The sequence below is a fragment of the Zalophus californianus genome, chromosome X (assembly GCF_009762305.2).
Source record: "Zalophus californianus isolate mZalCal1 chromosome X, mZalCal1.pri.v2, whole genome shotgun sequence".
Taxonomy (NCBI): Eukaryota; Metazoa; Chordata; class Mammalia; order Carnivora; family Otariidae; genus Zalophus; species Zalophus californianus.
In genome coordinates this window covers 47397318-47420447 of record NC_045612.1, presented here as the reverse complement: position 1 = coordinate 47420447, position 23130 = coordinate 47397318, and the positions used below count along the sequence as shown (strand labels likewise).

At 47.7% G+C, this 23130-nt stretch overlaps 2 protein-coding genes and 1 pseudogene across 7 annotated transcripts; all 3 read right to left on the bottom strand.

Annotated features, from left to right (window-relative positions):
- Positions 1 to 2259: 2259 nt before the first annotated feature.
- Positions 2260 to 3914, bottom strand: LOC113930456 (annotated as a pseudogene).
- A 3812-nt stretch (positions 3915 to 7726) lies between these two features.
- Positions 7727 to 9284, bottom strand: LOC113930871 (guanine nucleotide-binding protein G(I)/G(S)/G(T) subunit beta-2-like). Its single transcript, XM_035725619.1, has one exon. It carries the CDS (start codon positions 9118 to 9120, stop codon positions 8098 to 8100), a length of 1023 nt encoding a protein of 340 aa, XP_035581512.1. The 5' UTR covers positions 9121 to 9284; the 3' UTR covers positions 7727 to 8097.
- Positions 9285 to 20012: 10728 nt separating this feature from the next.
- On the bottom strand, positions 20013 to 22922 carry ARMCX6 (armadillo repeat containing X-linked 6). 6 transcript variants are annotated; one of them, XM_035725589.1, is made up of 4 exons: positions 22808 to 22922; positions 22416 to 22506; positions 21978 to 22095; positions 20013 to 21668 (listed from the first exon to the last, which is right to left on the bottom strand). In XM_035725589.1, the coding sequence occupies exon 4, from the start codon at positions 21520 to 21522 to the stop codon at positions 20620 to 20622; it is 903 nt and encodes a 300-aa protein (XP_035581482.1). In that variant the 5' UTR covers positions 21523 to 21668; positions 21978 to 22095; positions 22416 to 22506; positions 22808 to 22922; the 3' UTR covers positions 20013 to 20619. The 6 variants fall into 6 exon arrangements, with proteins under 6 accessions (XP_035581482.1, XP_035581486.1, XP_035581485.1 ...); XM_035725593.1 differs by having other exon boundaries at positions 21984 to 22095; XM_035725592.1 differs by having other exon boundaries at positions 22428 to 22506.
- Positions 22923 to 23130: the final 208 nt, after the last annotated feature.

The following is a 23130-nucleotide window of genomic DNA, read 5'->3' as shown; positions in this document are numbered from 1 at the left end:
GAGGACGTCCACTTTGGGTACCTGTAGGTACCGGCTGCACACCAACTCCCGGTGCCCTCCCCAGCTTGCTACCTCTCCTGGGGGTCTTGGGATTTGCCCTCCCCGCTCCCCGCCCCCATGAAGGGCACACACAGGAGGTTGCACACACCTGGCTTCCAGGCCCATACAGCCAGTCTCAGACTCTGCCTCCTCACCGGGACCCCATGCGCCGGTCTCAAAGCCGTTTCCACCACCAACCCCTCACTTTGAAGTGCCACCCACGGACAGGCACGGCCCTCACCAGGTCAATCTCTCAGCTGCCACAGCGCCATTCCGCTTCGAGTTTGACAACTGTGGCCAGGGCTGGCCCCAGGCTCCCTTAGGGACCCCCCACCCCCAGTTGTTCTAAGATGCAGATGGGCGCGTCACCACAGTCCAGCACAGTCCCGCAGAGGGTTGGCCAATTCCTTGTCTGCTACACATGCCGCAGGCGTCACCTCACACTCTGTCACTTGCCTCCTCTCTTTGCTCAGGGCCTCCAGTTCCCCCTGAGGGCAGGCTCCTTCTCCCTTAGAGACTCTTGTTTCTATGTGTGGCTTAGGCTGCCCTCCCTCATGCCCTGATTACAGAGAGAGTCTCCTGTATGGTTTCCTAATTCCTTCACACTCTTCCCCTGAAAGGGTTGTCTCACAGATCTCCTTGGAGTTTACCTTTGTGCAAGGTGGGAAGGGTGACCCAACCTCACTTCTTTCCCCCAGCGGGGAACAGGGTAACCCAGCACCACTTATCACTCCGTTCTCCTGCTGCAGTGTGGCACATCTGGGAACCTCATGCACCCTGCGGAGCATCCCCTCTGTGGCTCCCTGGTGTCAAGTCTCCCCGGGACACACCTTTCTCCCAGGAAGCTCTAACTGACTCGGGGACCCTCAGCTCACTGGGGGGCCCTATGGCAAGGGGTGTGTGTGTTAGCAGGGAGGTGGGTGTTGGTGCTTGTGAGCAGGCCTCTGCCCCAGGTTCCTTCTCAGGACATATTCTGGCCCAGAGGAAACTTAGGAACGCTGTCCCCTGACTTACTTTAACAACATGGGAAAGTGGGGACTGGTTTCTTCCCTCACCAAAGTAAGTTGATTTGTGTGAGAGTAGAGCAAGTTCATTTTCTATGTATAGAGTTGCTCTCCTTGGCTCATCGTTGTTATTAGCTGCACTTGAAATATGGCTGTTGGCACATGTTGAACTCATGTGTTGCGATCGTTTCCCTCAGCCCTTTCCTTGATTTTTTTTTTTTTTTTTTTTTTGGTGTGGTACTTTCAATCAATCTGGAATTTAAGTTTTCTGTTTTTGTCAATGTTTTCTATTGAACTTTTGTGTTTTCATTTATTTAGGACAGTCTTCACATCCCACGTTTACTAGAATACTTTTGCCTATATTTCCTTCTAATAGAAATACAGTTTTCTTTTTAGAATTAGCTCCTTTTTTAACCTACTAGTGGTGTGTATGTGTAATGTGTGTGTGTTCGTGTACCTTTGCTTTGAGGTAGACTTTGTATCTTAATTTTCTCTAAAGGTATAATTAGTTAATACTAATGCCATTTACTACAGAACCCAATTTTTCCCCATAATTAGGCTCCCAGTTTCCATGTCTAGAACAGGAACACAGATTTACATGCATTTTCTCATTTAGTGGATCCAACATGCATGTAGTCTTCAGTCACTGAGCTTTTTTTTTTTTTTAAGATTTTATTTATTTATTTGACAGAGAGAGAGAGAGACAGCGAGAGCAGAAACACAAGCAGGAGGAGTGGGAGAGGGAGAAGCAGGCCTCCCACAGAGCAGGGAGCCCAATGTGGGGCTCGATCCCAGGACCCTGGGATCACGACCTGAGCCGAAGGCAGACGCTTAACGACTGAGCCACCCAGGTGCCCAGTCACTGAGCTTTTGATTCTACTTATCAGTAATTTACAGTTAGCTTAATGTGAGAAAATGACAAACACAGACTGATACGTAAGCCATAGTAATAAATCCCACCCAATACCATTTACTTTTTTTCCAAAATCTTAGCTCAACTCTCTCTTGTAAAAAATAAATTTCAAAACAAACATTTAATTCACTTTAATGAGGAAAATAAAGAAGATTTTATCATTTTGGAGCAATGAACGTCCAACTATGGCTGAAAGGTACACCCTGAGAATTAAGTGATTTTAATGAACCCATTGAGGTTTATTAAAACTGTGTTAACCTAACATCAGGAAGGGACACAAGATACAGGCACAAATGTCCCTGTTCATTTTGCAGTGTAATTGTCCCGGGATGCTGCGTTATAAACATTCTCATCGTCTTCAATGCTTGAAGCATCTGTGGAATTGGGATTGCTCATCCCAGTTCCCACAGAAGATAGACTGTGGTGAAGACATGCATCCGGTGTGCACAAATATCTCTAATGTTAAAGCAAGATAGCTCATGACACTTCCCTGGTGGGTCCTCACTGCGCTGGTCCACATCAGTGTCTTTCTGCTTCTGGAAAACTTGTTGGAGATAATGTGGAGACACCCATCCAGTCACCAAGATGCTGCAGATGATGCATGTGCTGGTAATTAGCTTCCCGACCAAGGTGACCGAGTGGGTGTCCCCATAGTCCACAGTAGTCGAGCTGATGGTGGCCCACCACTAGCAGATAGGGATGCTGGTGAGGCTGGGCATGTGGTCGTCTTTCTCCACAGAGTAGATAAGCACAGAAAAGATGGAAATGCCCACAAACAGAAAGAGAAGGAGCAGCCCAACCTCATGGTAGCTGTGTCTCAGTGTGGCACCTAGAGACCAAAGTCCTACATAGTGCCAGGCAAGCCTGAGAATTTGGAAAATCCTCATAAGCCTGAGGATCTCAACCACCTTGCCCGTGTTCTCAATGTCTTCACTCTCTTCCTCCTTGGTGTCTACAGCCAAAGTGGCATAGAAGGGAATAATGAAGGCAAGGTCAATTTATGTTCAGAGCATTCTTCCAGAATTTCTTTTGACAGGGAGCAGCACCCAACAGGCTGGCAAAGTCGCAGGCGAACCAGGTGCTGCACGCAGTCTCCAAACCTTCCAGCATGGCATCATCCACTTCTCCATCTTCCTTCTGGAACTCTGATATACTCTGGACACACACGGCCACAATGGAGGCCAGCATCACGCTCACGGAGGAGATGGCAATGAGCTTGGTGGACAGGCAGGCAGTAGGATGGGTTTTCCATTCGAATCCAGATCTTCTTCAGGAACTGACCAAATCACCCCTTGTCAAACTTCTCCAGCTCCTTCTCAGAGAAGACTCTTCAGAGGAGGAACTGGTATTCGCGCCATTGCTCTCCTGGTCCCAGTCCTCCTCCGTGGTTTTCTTCCTTGCGTTCCTGGTAACACTTACTGCAGCCGAAACTGATGAAGAGCTCTTCAATGCCCTGGTACTCCATCTCCTGGCAGAACAAAAACACGCACAGTTCCTCCAATGACACTGCAGATTTCCTGTGTAATAAAAATGCAAAACACATCTGAATAAGTTCCGATCAAAATAGCACACTCTTTATTGGCCTCATTGTGGTAATTGCCCGGCTCCAGAATGGCCTCTTTTGAGTGGCAGGTGAGCAGCTTTCTGAGTCTGGTGTGAGGAAACTGCACAAGGGTGCTTTGGTCAACGCACTGCTTAAAGCTCCCCCCCCCCCCCCGCCCCACGTTAAAATTGACAAGTTCCTCCTCTTGTCCAGGGCAACGGAAAAAACTCACCAAACACCGCGGTGGATAGAGGTGGCAGGGAGCTGGACGGGAAGGGAGATGAGGAAGTTCACACTGCACCCTTGTGGTGTAGATATCACACTCTCTGCCCTCATTCTGTCCAGTGGAATGTCCATCATCATCCAAGAAGCTCCGCCCTTCTTCCCTCATGGAATGTGTGGTGCACGTAGGCATTTCGTGGCCAAAAAGAAGAGAAGAATCCTGTTCTTTTGTTGTATCACCCAGAGCAGTTGCTGGGAAATCGCTCTCCCAGATTTGGGTGAGATAAGATCCTCCACCGACGGGCTCCTTTGTCATCTGTAGAACATCTGTAGAACCCTAAGCTTCTCCTGTTGACTGCGTATGCTTTGTGGCACGCACTCTGCCAGGAACTGCAAGAGTCCGGGCGACTCAGGCTCGCTGAGCTCTACGATGCCGTCTGCCCACCTGCCCGCTCTGCAGGGATCAGGCCTCGCCACGCAGCCCCGCGCCCGCCAAGGTGGCGGCGTCAGAGCCAGGTGGCCCGCCCGGGGTCTGTCTGTCCGCCTGTCCTTGCAGAATCCAATATGTAATGTTTTCATTGTAATTGACCTGAGTTTATGGGTTAATTGGCAAGCATTGGCATCTTTATAATTTTCCCATCTAGGCACCCTTATCTAAATCCTTCTTTCATTTAGTGAAGCTTGCTTTTTAATGATCTTCCCCATTTCTTTTGTGGTTTTATTCCCATGTATTTGTCTGGGTTTGTTCGCTTATGAATAGGCACGGTCTTTATACCTTCCCTTGCAATGCTATTCTACTTCGATTCCACTGTACCTAGGCATATGTCAACACACTAGGCGTATCTGTGGTTTCTGCTGCTTTTGGAACAGCAATAAAAAAAAGGTGGGGGGAATGATCAAGTGCTTCACCATAGTCACTCCTAAAGAGGAGGGAAAAGGAAAATGACAAGAATTAAGTCCTATTGTTCCACAAATGCTTTCCCCGCCCCCAACTGTCCCTATAGACCCTTTCTTTCTTTTTTTTTTTCATTTTACTTTTATATTCTCTTGCTCCCTCTCCCCTAGCAGTGGAGTAGCTCAAACTGGTTCTTCTGGTTTATTCGATCATGTTTTTTTTAACCCTGGCAAGGTCTCCATTAAGTTTAGCCGTTAGTATTCTATTGTTCTTTGTTCTTGGATGTATGGATATTGGGTGATTTTGAAGGTACTTTGATGGCTCAAGTTATGACCACAAATAAGTACTTCAAATAAGGGGCGCCAGGGTGGCTCAGTTGTTAAGCATCTGCCTTCAGCTCAGGTCATGATCCCAGGGTCCTGGGATGGAGCCCTGCCTGCTCAGCGGGAAGCCTGCTTTTCCTTCTCCCACTCCCCCTGCTTGTGTTCCCTCTCTCGCTGTCTCTCTGTCAGATAAATAAATAAAATCTTAAAAAAAAGTACTTCAAATAACCATGTCATGTATCTCCCTTTGAATAAATATTTGCATCTCACAAGGACTAATTGTCAATGTGTAAATATGTATCTAGAGTTCTATATTTTTCACTCTCCAGACTTTTAAACTGGGTAGTAGATGGATTTGGTGACTTTCTAAACAGGATGGGGGGCCGGGGGGGGGTGGAGGTAAAGGAAGTGATGGGGGGGTATGTTCCCACCAACCTTCTCTCTCAGCCTTTTCTAACCTCCCACTTGGGCTGCCCCATGCCAGACCCCACACTTTTTGAAGCTTGTGCCTGGGGAAGTGAGAAACTCACCCTAATGCTTTGAGATTTTCTGATATCAGATCTGGTCATTTCTAATCCCCACCCCCTCTAGGGTTTCGATATAGGGATTGATTTGAGCCAGGAGACGGGGCTGGTTGTGATTCCTTCTTCTCTCTCCCTCCACAAAATTCCTCTCCAATGGATACTTCCTTTAGGTCCCAAGTTCTCACTACCTATAGCATCTAGCAAAGATCTATAGTCAGTCTTCCAGGCCTGCTTCCTGATATGTAATGAGAGCTTTTGGAATTTAGCAAAACTCTAAATTGATGGCTATGAGGTTTTTTTTCTTTTTTTTAATTTAAATTCAATTAGCCAACATGTAGTACATCATTAGTCCCAGATGTGGTGTTCAACAATTTATCAATTGCACATAACACCCAGTGTTCATCACATCATGTACCCTTCTTTTTTTTTTAAAGATTTTATTTATTTATTTGACAGAGAGCGACAGCGAGAGAGGGAACCCAAGCAGGGGGAGTGGGAGAGGGAGAAGCAGACTTTCTGCTGAACAGGAAGCCTGATGCAGGGCTCGATCCCAGGATCGTGGGATCATGACCTGAGCCAATGCAGACGCTTAATGACTGAGCCACCCAGGCGCCCCTCACGTGCCCTTCTTAATGCCCATCACCCAACTACCCCACCCACCTCCCCTCCAGAAACCCTCAGTTTGTTTTCTATAGTTAAAAGTCTCTCATGGTTTTTCTCCCTCTTTCATGACTTCCCACTCAGTTTTCCCTCCCTTTCCCTATGATCCTCTGTGCTGTTTCTTATATTCTACAGATGAGTGAAACCATACGATAGTTGTCTTTCTCTGATTGGCTTATTTCACTCAGCATAAGCCCCTCCAGTATCCACATTGATACAAATGGTAAATATTCATCCTTTCTGATGGCTAATATCCGATGGCTATGAGTTTTAAAAATTAGCTTTGAGAACTCTAAGTTTCTTGAGCAAGGTACAGGCAGTAGCTTGCTTCTCTTTGTGTAAGGCTATAATCCTAAGTAGTTTTTTTTTAAATTTTTAATTGTTATGTTAATCACCATACATTACATCATTAGTTTTTGATGTAGTGTTCCATGATTCATTGTTTGCCTATAACACCCAGTGCTCCATGCAGTACGTGCCCTCTTTAATACCCATCACCAGGCTAACCCATCCCCCTACCCCCACCCCTCTAGAACACTCAGTTTGTTTCACAGAATCCATAGTCTCTCATGGTTCATCTCCCCCTCCGATTTTCCCCCCTTCATTCTTCCCCTCCTGCTATCTTCTTCTTCTTCTTCTTCTTTTTTTTTTTTTTTTAACATATCTGTACCTCTGAAACAAATAATCCTAAGTAGTTTTAATGGTGAATGGGCTACATGAGAACATTATACAGGGGGAATTATATTTAGTTTAGTTAAATATTTTTATAACATTATCATTTTTACTTGCTGAAGGGACTGCACCAGACCAAGGTTAAGAATGGGCAGGGACACAGGGGGCCAAGTGGGCAACCAGGACACTGCCCTCCCATATGTTTGCCTCAGTCCTTGGGGGTTAGAACAAGAAACATTGTATGAAGAGTTAGGAAGCTCTACAAAGCATGTATCAGGCATCTCACATAAAATGATATCCACAAGGCTGTGCAAAGACAGATCAACCAATTCTTTACATTTCATCTTAAATTTATTTTAAAAAATTAGTTACATCCTAATGGTTCAAAGTTCAAAAGATAACAAAGGGTATACGTTAAAAATCTCCTTCCCACCTTTCTGTCACCACTACCCAATACTCCCCCACCACAGGCAATGTTACCAGTTTCTTGTGCACAATTCTAGAGAATTATATATATATGTATATATTCACACACATATAATAATCTTGTCAATCATTTGATATCACTACATAAAAATGTTTTTTAGTTTATAGCCGAATAGTATTTTGTTGCATGAATATGTCATAATTATTTAGTCAGTCCCTTATGTGTGGATATTTAGCTTTTTATTCCCCATTTTTTTCTTGATATTGCAAATAATTATTCAATGCTTATACATATTTCCTTTTCTTCCCTTCTCCTTTTCCTCTTTTTATACACCCAATTTTCATTGATCAAGTTATATTTTTTAGTGTTTCCCTTTGTGCTACTGAATATACTTAGACCCTTATTGCTACGTTTGCCTGCTTTAGATGGTATCTTTTTTTTTAATTTTTATTTTTTTATTGTTATGTTAATCACTGTATATTACATCATTAGTTTTTTTTTTTTACAGAGTTGAAATTGGTTCCTTTATGGAAAAACTGAAAATATAATAAAAATTAAAATAAAACCAGTTTTAAAAAAGCCATCCCCTGGAGTTTCTACCTCCTGCTTCTGGCCCTCCAGAGGGACAAGGCCCCAACCCCAGGGCAGCAAAAGGATGAGGGCTTTCTGCCCCTCCTCTTCCCCCATTCTATCCCCATCTTTATCTCCACAGTGGGGGCCCCCGGGAGGAACCAAACCTGGGTAGGGGAGCAGGGACCCAAGGCCCCGTGGCCCAGGGAGGGAGGCTTGGTGTGCACCCAGCCCCAAAGCTCCCGGCCTGTAGTGTGGGCATGGGCAGGGCCCCTCTTGGCCTGGGCCCAGCGGGGTGGTAGCTGTTAGTTCCAGATCTTGAGGAAGGAGTCCCAGGAGCCTGTGGCCACAGCCATGCCATCATCAGTGACCCCGAGGCAGCTCACACGGTTGTCATGGCCAGCGAGGACACCTGCGCGGTCGCCCTTCATGGCGTCCCAGATACTGCAGTTGAAGTCGTCGTAGCCGGCAAGCAGCAGCCGGCCGCTGCGGGAGAAGGCCACGGAGGTGATGCCGCAGATGATGTTGTCGTGGGAGTACATAAGCAGCTCCTGGTCAGCCCGCAGGTCGAAGAGGCGGCACGTGGCGTCGTCCGAGCCAGTGGTGAAGGCGTAGCCATTGGGGAAGAACGCCACGGCATTGATGTCTGACTCGTGGCCAATGAAGGTCTGTCGGCACATGGAATCCCGCACGTCCCACAGCTTGATGGAGGCGTCACAGGCCCCAGACACAAAGGTGCGGCCATCAGGGGCCAGTGACAGGGACATCACATCGCCACTGTGCCCAGCAAAACCCACCGTCTGCTGGCCTGTCTCAATGTCCCACAGGGCACAGGTGGTGCCCCCGGAGCTGGTGATAATTTGGTTGTCATCCAGGAAGCGGCAGCACGACAGGTACCCGGTGTGGCCGGGCAGCTCCCGGCTGACCCGGACATTGCCCTCGCGGGTCTTGAGGCTGTAGATGGAGCAGATGTTGTCCAGCCCTCCACAGGCCACAAAGTTCCCTGAGGGCGCATAGGCACAGGTCATGACCCAGGAGGAGCGCAGAGGGATGGCATGGACCTTGTTGGTGGTATAGCTGTCCCAAATGATGAGCTTCCCATCCTGGGAGGCGCTGACCAGCAGCCTGGAGTCTGTCCCCCAGTGCATGGCATAGATTTTTGCCAGGTGCCCACGGAGGGTCCTCCGTGTCCTCATCTGGATTCTCCCCACTGGGTCCAGCCCAGCTGTGATCTGGGTCAGTGTTGAATCCCCACATGCTTTTCCAGCATCCCGGATCTGGTTCCGGAGCTGCTCAGCCTCCTGTCTCAGTTGCTCCAGCTCACTCATGGCGCCGGGCCCGTGGGGCGGGGTTGGGGGCGGCTGGGGGCCGCGGGACGGGGGCTGGGGGAGACAGCTCCTCGCCGCTGGCCCGAGGCCTGTGGCGGTGGGATTCTGCGAAGGGTCGCTAGAGGAGCGCGAGAGGTCCTGTCTTCCTCCGCGGCGGAGGCGGCAGCGGCCTACATCATTAGTTTTTGATGAAGTGTTCCATGTTCATTGTTTGTGCATAACACCCAGTGCTCCATGCAGAACGTGCCCTCCTTGAATACCCATCACCAGGCTAACCCATCCCCCCACCCTCCTCCCCTCTAGAACCCTCAGTTTGTTTTTCAGAGTCCATCTTCTCTCATGGTTCGTCTCCCCCTATGACTTGCTCCCCCTCATTCTTCCCCTCCTGCTATTTTCTTCTTTTTCTTTTTTCTTAACATATGTTGCATTATTTGTCGCAGAAGTACAGATCTGTGACTCAACAGTCTTGCACAATTCACAGCGCTCACCTTAGCACATACCCTCCCCAATGTCTATCACCCAGCCACCCCATCCCTCCCACCCCCCACCACTCCAGCAACACTCAGTTTGTTTCCTGAGATTAAGAATTCCTCATATCAGTGAGGTCATAGGATACATGTCTTTCTCTGATTGACTTATTTCACTCAGCATAACACCCTCCAGTTCCATCCACGTCGTTGCAAATGGCAAGATCTCATTCCTTTTGTTGGCTGCATAATATTCCATTGTGTATATATACCACTAGATGGTATCTTTTGACTGCAGCTACTAAGGATAAGAAAATCAACATATTTATATTACCTCCCACCTTTTTCTTTCCTCTCCCAATTGCTGTTAATTATATCATTTCTATTTCATCTGGGTTATCACCATTACATTTGTTCCATAACCATAATTACCACATTTGCTTTGGTCTTTGTCCTAAATTTACATAGACTTGACATCAGTTGCTAGAGTTTTGCTACAGTTTCTTTCTTCCCTGTGTTTCTGTCACTTCTGCTTTCTTCTTTGTGATTCTCTTACATTTTCCCTGAGGCCTGACAGCTCATATTGTAGTTCATTCTTATCTTGCCATCCCTTTCTTGAGCTCTTGCTTAATTGCTTCATTAAAACTTTCTAATTCGTGGTGAAATATTTGGTGACAATTTTCATCTACTTTTTTTCAGATGAGTTTCCTTTATCTGCCATGCATTTTTCAGGTCCTTTATCTCTCTCTGTCTCTCTCACCTGTCTTTACCATTTTGATTCCCCATCTTTGAGGGATATCAGGTTTTATTGAACCAGTTTTTTTTTTTTTTTTTTTAGAAAATCCATCAAAGACAAGGGTCAGAGTTGTTTTCCCTGATACCAAGAATTTTCCTTATGTCCCAAGTCATTAGACAGAGGTAGCTAAGGGTTCAGTCTCTCCTCTTCCTTGCTGCTTGGGGGAAGACTTATCTCCAATGCTACCTTGGGGACAGATTACTTCTTGCAAATTGACTTGTCTCTGTTATTCCTTATTTTGCCCATTTGTCTATGCTTCTTATTATGAATCTTCTGCTCTGTGGTGGCTCTTGTTGTCAATTTGTTCATGCTTCTTACCTTTAAGAAATATACAAATTCATTAACAGGATATTTCTCACATTAAATGTTTTTACTACAATACAAAAAGAAAGAAATACACAAACCATCTCTCCCCTTTCTGAAATTCAGTATTATCTAGCGGCTGACTTGAGGATGTAGAAATGCAACTAGAGAGTTCCTGGAAAATTAACTGAACAGACTGTCAAGCATAAAACCAATTTAAATTAATGGAGATGCTGTCTGTGAAGGAGTTAGAGCTCAGTGTACTCCCAGGCTTGGTTTTGACAGAGTCTCTAGTCAGGCCAAGAAAGGCAAACAACTCCATGTTTTCTGCCAGCCTTTCTGAGCTTTCTTACTACACGGCACAGGGGGCAAAGAAACATACAACACAGTTTCTTCCTGTCCTGGCAACTGAGCTCATGCCTATTAAGAGAAAAATGGGTAACACAAAAGATGCTTAAATCACATCCTATTGCATCTTTAGTTGAAGTGGCTTTTCATCACTAATTTTCCAGGCATTCATCACTCTCCATTGTATTTTCTGTTTTCTTTGCCTGTATTCCCCAGTACATGGTAAGCTCTATGAACACAAGAATGGTGACTGTTTTGTTTACTATTGAATCTCCATCTGCCTCACACATAATTCGTGCTCAGTGCCCACTCAATTTGATTGTCTAGCATTAAAGATGCCATTCTGATTCTGGACAGGAGTTTGTGCTTATCTATTTATTTTTGAAATATTTTCAATAAATATGCATTATGTTTGCAAAGAGAAATTTGTTTTAAAAATGAATTAAACTACATTTACAGTACGGTCCTAATTAATTTTTAAAATGCAGAAGCATGAAAAAAACACCAGGATGTAACACACTCTATCTTGAGGTCTTGCTCTCAGGTCTCTTCTCTTTTCATGAAACTCATCCACTGCTATGGCTTCAGTTATCATCTATATGTTAATGACTCAAAAGTCAATATATCTTGAGTTTCGAGATGAATTTATTTAGTGCCTACAGATTGCATATCCTGCAGCTTTTTCATGTTCAACATGTTCGAAATTGGAGCCATCATTCTCCAGTCCCACACCCAAATGTTTCCCCCTCTGGTCTTCCCTGTCTCCGTGGACACAACCACCAACTACCCAGTTGTCCCTGCCAGAAACCTAGTTATTACTGACTTCTTCCTTCTCCCTCATCCTATATTGCTAGCTTGTCTCAAAGTCTCATTGATTCCACTTCATTACTGTTTTTCTATAAACATTAATATTTCTCAGACCAATACATATATATGATAACAGTGCAATTAGAGAATTTATGATGAAAGTGAATAATTTCCCTTCCTGCTCTTCCCTAGACATAGTACCACTCTCTAGAGTCCAGTGGCAACCTTTCTTAATTTTTCTGATTTTAGCTCCTTCTGTCACTCTGGTTTTCAACCAGGGTAATTTTGCACCCCCCCCCCCAGGGGAAATTTGTCAGTGTCTGGAGACATTTTTTGTTGTCACAACGGAGGACAAGGGCACTACTGACATCTTATGGATAAAGGCTAGGGATCCTGCAATGCACAGGACAGTCTCCAGCCCAAAATGTTAGTAGTGCCAAGGCTGAGAACTATTCCTGTGGTTATCTTTAAAATGCCAAAAATACACTTGTACCTCTAATGACCTTCTGCTATGAAAATAGGACACTGAAGCTCATTTATTTCATAATTCGTCCTCCCCCTCTCTTACTCCTAATGTTTATAGTATTATTAGTAATCATAGTTTAATCACACAATCAACAACTATTTATTGAGCACTACATGTGCCAGGCACTATTCAAAACATTTGGAATTTGGTAGCAAGCAAGACAGAGATAGCCTTTATGAAGCTTGCTTTCTTAAGGAGGAAATAGGCCATGAAATCAATTAAAATAAAGAAAGTAGCTAAATGTAACTTTAAATGATATACATAAGCATTTATTTTTTCCTAAACTTTCACCAGGATTTGTTTACTTCTCGCTTTATAGAATGAGGATACCAGCTCTACTGGTATCTACTCTCTTTTCTTCTTTTATCATCTTTTTTTTTAAAGATTTTATTTATTTATTCATGAGAGACAGGGGGAGAGAGAGAGCGAGAGAGAGGCAGAGGGAGAAGCAGGCTCCCAAGGAGCAGGGAGCCGGATGCGGGACTCGATCCCAGGACTCTGGGATTACAACCTGAGCCGAAGGCAGACGCTCAACCATCTGAGCCACCCAGGCGCCCTTATCATCTTCTACATAGCAAGTTCTGCCAGCTGTATTTTATTAAGTCTTTTGCCAACTTGAAATATCATCCCCAAAGTGATATGTGAGTCATTTTCCAAAACTATACCAAATAGATTTGAGTATTAGGACACAGCATGGCTCAGCAACTAGCATCATTTTATATAGTTATAATCATCTAAATTCTGTTCATGATTTTCAACTTCCAGAGTTGAAAGCAGAAAACTTTACTGGGAGACTCAGTTGTTACAGAATATAATATAAAAGTAAACTGGCACTTTCTATATAGATATGGATGATATAGATGTAGATGTAGATATAGATATGGTATATAAAGAAGAAATATCAGCAGCATTCTCTCCATTAGAAGCTGAAGCTCCTTTTGCTTTCAAGACTCCATGAAGGCATCATAGCTTTGATGATGACACCAACTGACTCCTTCAGCTGCTTTCACAAGTTCAACCTAGGTCTTTTGTGGGATGTTGGAGTGTTGCCTTTATATCCATTTGGTCACTTCAGATGGTTCTGAGAGCCATGCAGCCATGGTCTACTTATCGCCTGTCTTCTGGTGTGGTAGAGCTAGGTGTTAAGTTTTATCAGGCTACGAATGCATCTTACCCTGGGGATATTTACTTAATAACTTAGGCGCTAGTTCAAACATGCCCCATCTTATCTGGAATGGTCACATCCCAGAGACATCTGGGATTAGCTTCCGATTTAATGTAGCCCACTATAGTTTCTTAGAAATGTTCTGGAATCCAAGGTCAAGGCTCTTGAGTCATTTGAGTGATACTGTTCTTAGACTCGAGATTCCATAGGTTCTTTTTCCTTATACATCATCAAATGCTGAACTCTGTCTTAATTTGTTGCCTATTTGAAGCAAGTACACATTTTCTTTTGTTTGTATATCTATCGTTATGTAAAAAACCACTCCAAAATTCAGTAGCTTAAAACAGCCATTTTATGTGCTCCTTGTTTTGTGGATCAGGAATTTGCACTGGACTTGACTGGTTGGTTCTTCTGCTATTCTTGCCTGAGGTTATTCATGTGGCTGAAGCCAGCTGGCAGATTAGCTGGGGGCTGATTTTCCTGTAGCTAAGGTAGCTAGATAGAGCAATAAAAATAGAAGATGCCCAGTTCAATTTGAATTTCAAAAAAATAATTAATAATTGTTTTAGTATAAGTTTGTCCCATGCAAAGTTTGGGGCACACTTATATCGAAAAATGTTTTGTGTTCATCTGAAATTCAAATTTAACTGGGAGTCCTATATTTTATCTCTTTCTAGGGGTTATCAGTCGGAACGGTTCATGTCTATTCTACGTTTTTTTCCTTCAGCAGGTTAGCTTGGGCTCCCACACATGGTGGTTTCAGATTAGGAAGGGTGCAAGCCCCATGGAAAATGCACTGTTCAAGCCTCTTCATGGGTTATGTTTGTTTATGTTGAAACTGCCCCCAAAATTTCAAATGGCTGGGTCCAGAGTCAATGTGGGAAGGGACTACACAATGGTATAGATACAAGAAGGCATGGTTCATTAGGAACCATCACTGTAATATTTTCTTAGAGGTTCTGCTAATTGCTTTTCCTCCCTTATTTGCCTCTAATTTTTCTAACCTCTCAACTGATTTTACAAGTCCCCTTTTATTCATGAGTTCACCCACTACTTCAAATCCTCTGCCATTTTGTTCCACTTTGGTCTGGTCAACCAAGTGTGCTGTTTAGCTATTATCTTAACACTAACCTTTATTGCTTTCCCAAGTTTGGATCACCATTTCCTTGATTCTGTATTTCCTTTTGACTTGAGTACTACCTTGTTTAGTTGGAGGACATGTTCAAATGACTCCTAAGAGAAGGTCCACAGGAGATAAATTTTCTGAGTACTTTCAGTCTTAAAAACATCTTTATTGTCACCACATAACTACTTGATAGTGTGTTTAGAGATAGAATAATAGAGAAAAGCATATTTTCTAAGTATTTAAAGGCATTTATTCATTGACATTGACCATCCAGTGTTATGAATAAGAAGTCTGATGTCAATATGATCTGTAGATGACTTTTCCCCTACCCTCGAAAGATTTTAGGGTCTCCTTTTAATCTTTATTATTCTAAAACTTACTTCAGAATGTGTCTAGGTGAGGGTCTTTTTTTAAGATTTTACTTATTTATTTGAGAGGAGAGAGCATGAATGGGGGAAGGGCAGAGGAAGAGGGAGAAGCAGACTCCCAGTTGAGCAGGGAACCCCACATAGGGCTCCACCGGGGGCTTGATCCCAGTACCCTGGGATCATGACCTGAGCCAAAGGCAGATGCTTGACCTAAAGAGCCACCCAGGCGCCCCGTGAAGGTCTTTTTTTATTGGTTGTATTGGGTGAACAACGCATCTTTCTTTGTAATTAAAAAAAGAGACATACAAACAAAAATGAGATTATATGTATATATCATCCATAATTAATAAACATTAACACTTTCTTGTATTTGTTTAATATCTTTGTATTAACAGATCAAATTAAACTACATATACTGTTAGAGTCACACTTTCTTCCATCCCTTCCCAGAGGTAATTGATATTGTAAAATTGATGTGCAACTTTCAGTACCCATTTTAAATTGTTCTAGAAATATATCTATCCAAAATAATATATAGCATTGTTTTGTATGCTTAAAATTATATAAATGGCATTATCCATATCTTTCTACAAATTGCTTATTTCACACATCATTAGGTTTCTGAGAATTGTCTAGACTGATATATAGAGATCTAGCTCACTCAATTTTACTGCTTTATAAATTCTATTATATAAATATATGATAGATTACCTATTCAAAAACCTACACAGCAAACATCAACCTTACTGCAGAAACATCGACCATTAAAATGGGAAACAAGACAAGTATGCACTGTATCATCAATACTGTTGTTCTGGAGGTCTTTGACAGCGCAATGAGATAAGAAAAAGAAATGAGCTATAAAATATTGAACAAGAAGAGATAAAACTGTCATAATTTGTAAACTATGTATATCTACTTAAAAGTCAGAAAGTAAAAAGCAGCAAAATAATAAAACTAATAATAGAGTTCACAAAAATGTAGAATGACAATGCTACATCAAGAACTTTTATACAAATCAACAGTAATTGTTTTTTTTCAAAGATTTTATTCAAATATTTGACAGAGAGAGAGAGATAGCGAGAAAGGGAACACAAGCAGGGGGAGTGGGAGAGGAAGAAGCAGGCTTCCCGTGGAGCAGGAAGCCTGATGCGGGGCTCGATCCCAGGACCCCGGGATCATGACCTGACCTGAAGGCAGATGCTTAATGACTGAGCCACCCAGGCACCCCACAGTAATTGTTATTTTAGAATGAAAAAATATATATGTACAAAATTATGAGTCTCTTACTGACTTTTCCCATACAAGCCCAATATATCTGTCAGGAGGTAGAAACTGCTATGCCATTCTTTGTGTATCATTAAAAGAAAATTTATACAATCTTAGAAAATGTAAAATTACATATATGATGCAATAACATAGATAATATTTATGAAAATATACACAGCACTGTTTATTCAACTTGCTTTTCTCTCACACAAATAAAGTAATTTTGGTGAGGGAAGAAACCAGTCCCCACTTTCCCATGTTGTTAAAGTAAGTCAGGGGACAGCGTTCCTAAGTTTCCTCTGGGCCAGAATATGTCCTGAGAAGGAACCTGGGGCAGAGGCCTGCTCACAAGCACCAACACCCACCTCCCTGCTAACACACACACCCCTTGCCATAGGGCCCCCCAGTGAGCTGAGGGTCCCCGAGTCAGTTAGAGCTTCCTGGGAGAAAGGTGTGTCCCGGGGAGACTTGACACCAGGGAGCCACAGAGGGGATGCTCCGCAGGGTGCATGAGGTTCCCAGATGTGCCACACTGCAGCAGGAGAACGGAGTGATAAGTGGTGCTGGGTTACCCTGTTCCCCGCTGGGGGAAAGAAGTGAGGTTGGGTCACCCTTCCCACCTTGCACAAAGGTAAACTCCAAGGAGATCTGTGAGACAACCCTTTCAGGGGAAGAGTGTGAAGGAATTAGGAAACCATACAGGAGACTCTCTCTGTAATCAGGGCATGAGGGAGGGCAGCCTAAGCCACACATAGAAACAAGAGTCTCTAAGGGAGAAGGAGCCTGCCCTCAGGGGGAACTGGAGGCCCTGAGCAAAGAGAGGAGGCAAGTGACAGAGTGTGAGGTGACGCCTGCGGCATGTGTAGCAGACAAGGAATTGGCCAACCCTCTGCGGGACTGTGCTGGACTGTGGTGACGCGCCCATCTGCATCTTAGAACAACTGGGGGTGGGGGGTCCCTAAGGGAGCCTGGGGCCAGCCCTGGCCACAGTTGTCAAACTCGAAGCGGAATGGCGCTGTGGCAGCTGAGAGATTGACCTGGTGAGGGCCGTGCCTGTCCGTGGGTGGCACTTCAAAGTGAGGGGTTGGTGGTGGAAACGGCTTTGAGACCGGCGCATGGGGTCCCGGTGAGGAGGCAGAGTCTGAGACTGGCTGTATGGGCCTGGAAGCCAGGTGTGTGCAACCTCCTGTGTGTGCCCTTCATGGGGGCGGGGAGCGGGGAGGGCAAATCCCAAGACCCCCAGGAGAGGTAGCAAGCTGGGGAGGGCACCGGGAGTTGGTGTGCAGCCGGTACCTACAGGTACCCAAAGTGGACGTCCTCAGGAGATGCGTAAGAAGCAAGACCAAGCCTTTTGTGGAGCTGGAAGGCAGTCCACGGGGACGGGCCCCCCAGATTTACCCAAGAGGCAGGCTAGGCTGGGGTGGGCCCCCTCAAGGCGGGGCACTTCCCCATGGAGTGTGACAAGCTGCAGCTTTGATGCCCTTGTCGAACATTTACCACGGGGAAGCCCAGAAAGAATCTGTTCACTGTACCAGGCAGGTGGGCACGTTCAGTGTTGGTGGCCCCACGCCGTTCCATTCTGGATTAGGTGTGTGTGTGGGAGCGATGCACCACAGTCTTCCTGGGGCTGACAGCCTCTGAATGTCTCCATTGGGCCCTGACTGGCAGGCATGCTCCCGAACCCCCTCCGCCGCCCCTAGGGCTCCTGCCTGGCACAGCAAGCAACCAAGGCATAAAGGGCAGACCAGGGGCCTGAGCTACATGACACGGGGGGAGTGTTTGGGGGAGGGCAGTGCCAGCAGAGGCACCGGAAGCTCTTGCCTTGGGCCAGGGTCCCACCCTGGAGACCCTTGGACGCCAATGGGCTTCCCTGTGACAGACAGTTGCTCAGGAGATGAGCAGACAGTCTCCACGGTCCTCCCTGTGTTAGAAGTCAGCTGTGGCCCCAAAGGGCCAAAGGCCTGCCTTGGAGAGGGGGGACAACTGCCTGTGGCAGCACTCGAATGGGGATTTGGCAGAGCGCAGAGGAGTGGGGAGGTGCCTGTTAATTTGGGACCCCGAGCCAGGAGGAAGGAGATCTTCTGACTTTGTGCTGTGCTTCAGGAGGCTGAGCGTGAAGGGGTGTCGCTGAAGACAGCATTGGCCAAACAGGCTCCCCTGGGACAAGTGGGTGTGGGAGCTGTCTGCAGGGCACCCCTACTTGGGAAACATTGCCCAGTCCCCGTGAGGCTGGCTTGGGAGAAAGTGTTGGTCACATTAGCAACTCTTAGGAAACATGACAGGGCCCTGCAGCCAGCAGAGGAAGCCCCCGGGGGTGGGGGGGCGGGGGTGCTGTGTGTGTGTGTGTGTGTGTGTGTGTGTGTGTGTGTGTGAGCCCTGCTGGGGGTGTGTTGTCACAGTAACCACAAGTCACATGCTGGCCATCCAAGGTGCCAGTGCCTGGGGAGAGGCGGTGTCCCCGTTGCAGGTTGGAAGATTCCCCAGAGATGGTCCTGGGACCCGGCCAGCTCCCGTACCTGCTAGTCAGCCCGAAGGGTGAGGGGTCGGGTACAAGCTGAAGAGTTGTAATCCACCTGCCACCCAAAGCCCGGGAGGAGGGAGGAACAAATACGACTATGGTGTGTGTGGAGGAGAGCATGCAGAAGGCAGAGTGCTGATGCCCAGGGCACCGTGGCCCGGAGCAGCATCCCAGGGAGACCAGGAGAGGGAACCAGGCACAGAGGCAGCCCTGCCCAAGGGAAGCTTCTTGTGGCCTGTGTTGTGGGCCAGGGCTTAGGGGAAGAGGACCATCGCTTGACACGTCACAACCACTCAGGGAAGCTGGCTTTGGTGATGCAGGGGCCAAGGGCTGCTGGGAGGGCTCTGGCAGCGCTCAGCGGGGAGGCTGCCTGAGTCCCCCAGGTCCACGGAGTGGTTCCGTGCACAGGGCTGGGTTCCTCCTTTCCTCCCAGGGGGGCCGGGAGCTTGGATGGGGGTGACGGAGACGTCTCTCCCGATGGACCGGCCATAGCCCTGCCAGGCACCCCAGCGTCTGCCCTACCACCCTGACCGGGAGTTCACGGAGGGCTCCACGGGCCCCTTCTCGGAGGTCACCGAAGGGACCGGGGAGAGGGCCAAAAGGAGGTTCCTCCGAAGGAAGTGGGGGCCAACCTTTCTCCTTCTGCCAGGAATTGGGGTTTGGGGTCCCAAGGAAGGGAGTGGGCCCAGAAGTGGGTTTAACAGCCGCTTCACAGGAGAGAGAGAGAGAGAAGGACACCAAGGGGCCACACAGCGAGCGGCAGCCATCGTTGCTAGACTTGGGCACTGAATGCCCGGCGATGGGTTGCCAGGTGGTCCCCGGGGATGTGTAGGCAGACCCCAAGGATACTGCCCTTCCTGCCCAGGCTAGCAGTCCAGGAGAAACCCCTTCCTCGAGGGATTTCCCTGCTCCAGGTGCCAGGCACTGTGCCGCCGGCTTCCCGGGTGCTGTGTCCTGCAGTCCTGATGCCACCAGCCCCACCTCTGCTCCCTGGCTTCCGCCCCTGGCCCCCAGCCCCTTCTCTAGGCTGATCCTGAGCACTCCCGCCCACCTCCACCCCCGCCTCCTGTGAGCGCCCATAAGCGCGCCCCTGTCAGGGAGCATAGGCCCCAGGGAGTCAGCGTTGGTCGCCTACTTCCGTCTTCCTCTGCATGCAGACTGTAAACTCAGGGACAAGTTCCACGTCTCGTTTTCGCCAATCAAAGCGCACAACTTTATTGATGATACATACAAACGTAGGCCTGGGTGGATGAGGTTAAGTCAGTACAGCACAGACAAGGGGCGTGTCCTTCGTGGACGCACAGGTTCTCCATCCATCAGCTCGCATAGAAGAAGGAGTAAATGGGAAAGAATTCGACCTAAGCGGCAACAGATGCGTTTCCAGCACGAGCCCCGACACGTGCCTGGTCTCCACAAAGCGGCCCAGCTTGGACAGGGAGACCGCCACGGGCAAGGCCTCCCTCGCCATGCTCTTAGAGGATGTTCCGTAGCCACGGCTGGCGGCTGAAAGGATCCCTTTGCCGCAGGAGGAAGGCCGCAAGGGAGTAACCGACAGCGCACACGGCCTGCAGACTGCAAAACCAAGAAGTTACTCCGAGCTCTGGGGGGACCCCTGCCTGGCCCAGAAGAGTGTGGTCCTCCACGTAGCAAGTGTAACTTGCACCCCGTGATGCGGTGACTGGCTAAGGCTGGATCTCCAACAGCACCCACTGCAGACTCTTTGAATGAGAACACGAGGGTGTGTTCACCAGCAGGCTTTTGGGTGGATTCCGTCCCGTTCCGTTCCGCTCCGCTCGAGGCGGCCATCTAAGAGGCCAGGGTGTCGGGGAGAGCCTGTGTGTTTCCGTTCCTGATCAAGAGGGACACGAATGAGAGCAGCGTTTGGGCACCCAGCGATTCCCCTGCCAAGACTGGCTTTTCAGACAAACCCATCGACAGTTTCAAGACCTGAACCTTGGCACATCCACTTCCCTCGGATATCAAAGGGAACTTCAAGTCTGAAACGGACTCGGCAAGCATGTGATTAATAACTGTCATGCTTATTAACAAATTCAATCCGGCCCGCTGCAGAAATGAGTTGCAGCAATGTGACACAGTCTCCCGACACACTCCACTGATGGACATCTTAATCTGGCCCTGGTTTTCAACCCTTGCATTTAAGTTATCCAGAGCACAGAAAGCCTTCTCCTTAATAGCGGGGTCGGGAGTGGGGATTGTGCTTCCAACAACGCAGAGGCTGGTCGAATGACGATTGATATCATGGCTAAATGAAAAACCAGCATCCTTGGGCTGAGCAAACCACATTTTCCCCTGAATGAAAGGACACTTAGAGAGGTCAAGTACACACCTGAAATTTTTAAAGCTTTGAGTGCTCCAAGAATTTTTATGTTCATAGGGGAATAGGCGCTGTTTTACTGGGTGTGTTCGGTTGGCCTTGCCCCCACCTGAGGGCCTGTCCTCAGTGCCACCAGGGGCCCCAGGTTCAGTCCAATCCCCATCCTCACTCCAGGGCCGAGCCATAGTTGTGAAATCAAACCAAAGCTCAGGTTCTTCCTCATCCAGCTCCTGGTCATCGTCCCATTCCTCTTCCTCCTCCTCCAACTTGTCACTGTCATCTCTTCCTATGGTTAGTTTGTAAACACAGTAGCAGGCACCAGCCCCAATCATCAGTCCTGCTGCCATCCAACCCACTTCCCGAGCCCGGCCCATGCTCAAGTCCGTGCCAGCCTTTGGACAGGACAGGAGAGGGCCTTGTTCCACCTGATTGAGGAGGATTCTTAGGGCCAGGGTGAGTAATGGTGGAGCGTAGTCCTCTTCAGCCTCTCCAGGGCTCCTGTAGCTCCCTTGTGATGAATCTATGGGTGCAAAATCGTATTAGGGCCTTGTGCTGAGTCTCAGTTTGTGCCTCACTACACAAATAGAGTGGAGTTTGAGTTCTGGTTGAGAGAGGTGGATTATTAGGAAACTACTTCTTTGTTCCTTTTTGTCAACCTCTATCTACCCTCAGGACCCACCATTTCTCCCCCAGGCCCTACAGAAAAGGGCAGGGGATGGGGCTGGGCTATGACAGCCAGGAGGGTGACATGGAGAGGCACACGCTCAGGTAGTTTCCTCCACTACCACCCCCTCCCCCAAAGATTCACAGGCAGGTCTCTCCCACCAACCTCTACCAATGTCAGGTAAATTTCTTCTTCTTCCCTCGTCTTCTGTTGTCAGTACTCCTTCCACGGAGATTGATGGGCAGTCTGGCAGAAGGTCGGAAAGACAGCTGGCTTTGGAGAACTGAAAGTGTGGTGGATGGATCAGCACTGAGAACACGGGTCCTAATACCCACTTTTCTGCATTTTCAGCCTTTGACTTTAAAATATTTCTCACACCTTCCCGACTTTCCAAACGAGGGCTCCCCCCTCCTTCCCCAGTTATCGTCCGCCATTTCCCCAGCAAAGGCCGCCACACCCCTTTCCCTGCACTGAAATGGGAGGGGGTGTGGAGAAAGAAGGGGCCAGGAGAGGGCGACTCGGACCCGGCCCGCGCAGATCCCAGCCCTTCCTCCTCCGCCACCCCCAACGCCACCCCCAGCCAGGGTCCAGGGCTCATCCCACCTTCACACGGACCTGCACGGTCCCAAGGCAGTTGGCTCCTTTCCTCGGCACGACTTTTGAGGCGACCTATGGGCCAACAGACCCTACAAACCTGCAAACAGGCAGGGAACCGAGGGGACGGAGTGCTTGGTGGACGGAGCAGGACTCGGGACACGAGTACCCTGAGTGTGGCACCTTGCTTCGGAGTCTCTGTCAACCGCCATCCACTCGCCTCACCCCCACCCAAAGTCCGCCGGTTCTCTCCGCTAAATGGGCACAAGGGGGGGGCGGTGGTATTTAGAAAGTAGGCGGGAAGGGAACCCAGCCCGAATCAGCCCGAACCTGGATCCGGGGCGCCCTTGGCCCTCTCCTCTCCCCACCCGCCTCTAAGCAGAGCCCAGGCTGCTACCGACCTCGCGGTCCGGGGCTAGTTTCCTTCTTCCTTCACACGCCTGCGGAGTAATGGGGGGCTGGTACCCAGACGGAGGCGACTAGCAGGACTTCTGCTCCAGGCAGCTCTTGGTCACGTGACGACCACGTCACCGGTGAGCTCTGGCCCCCAGTTTCCACTCCCACAAGCAGTGCGGCAGGCGCCAGCCTGCCCCGTACCTCCCCCCTTCGCATTGGGCCCTGTCATTCTTTTCCTCTATAACAATACCATTAAACCAGAAGTGGCCGTGGCTCTCTGGTGTTTGAATTTGCCTTTCTCTAAGTATACGAAGGGGCCGCATCTTCT

Excerpts from the sequence above, each read along its gene's own strand:
- LOC113930871 (XM_035725619.1), bottom strand. The coding sequence starts at position 9,120 with ATGAGTGAGCTGGAGCAACTGAGACAGGAGGCTGAGCAGCTCCGGAAC.
- ARMCX6 (XM_035725589.1), bottom strand. The coding sequence starts at position 21,522 with ATGGGCCGGGCTCGGGAAGTGGGTTGGATGGCAGCAGGACTGATGATT.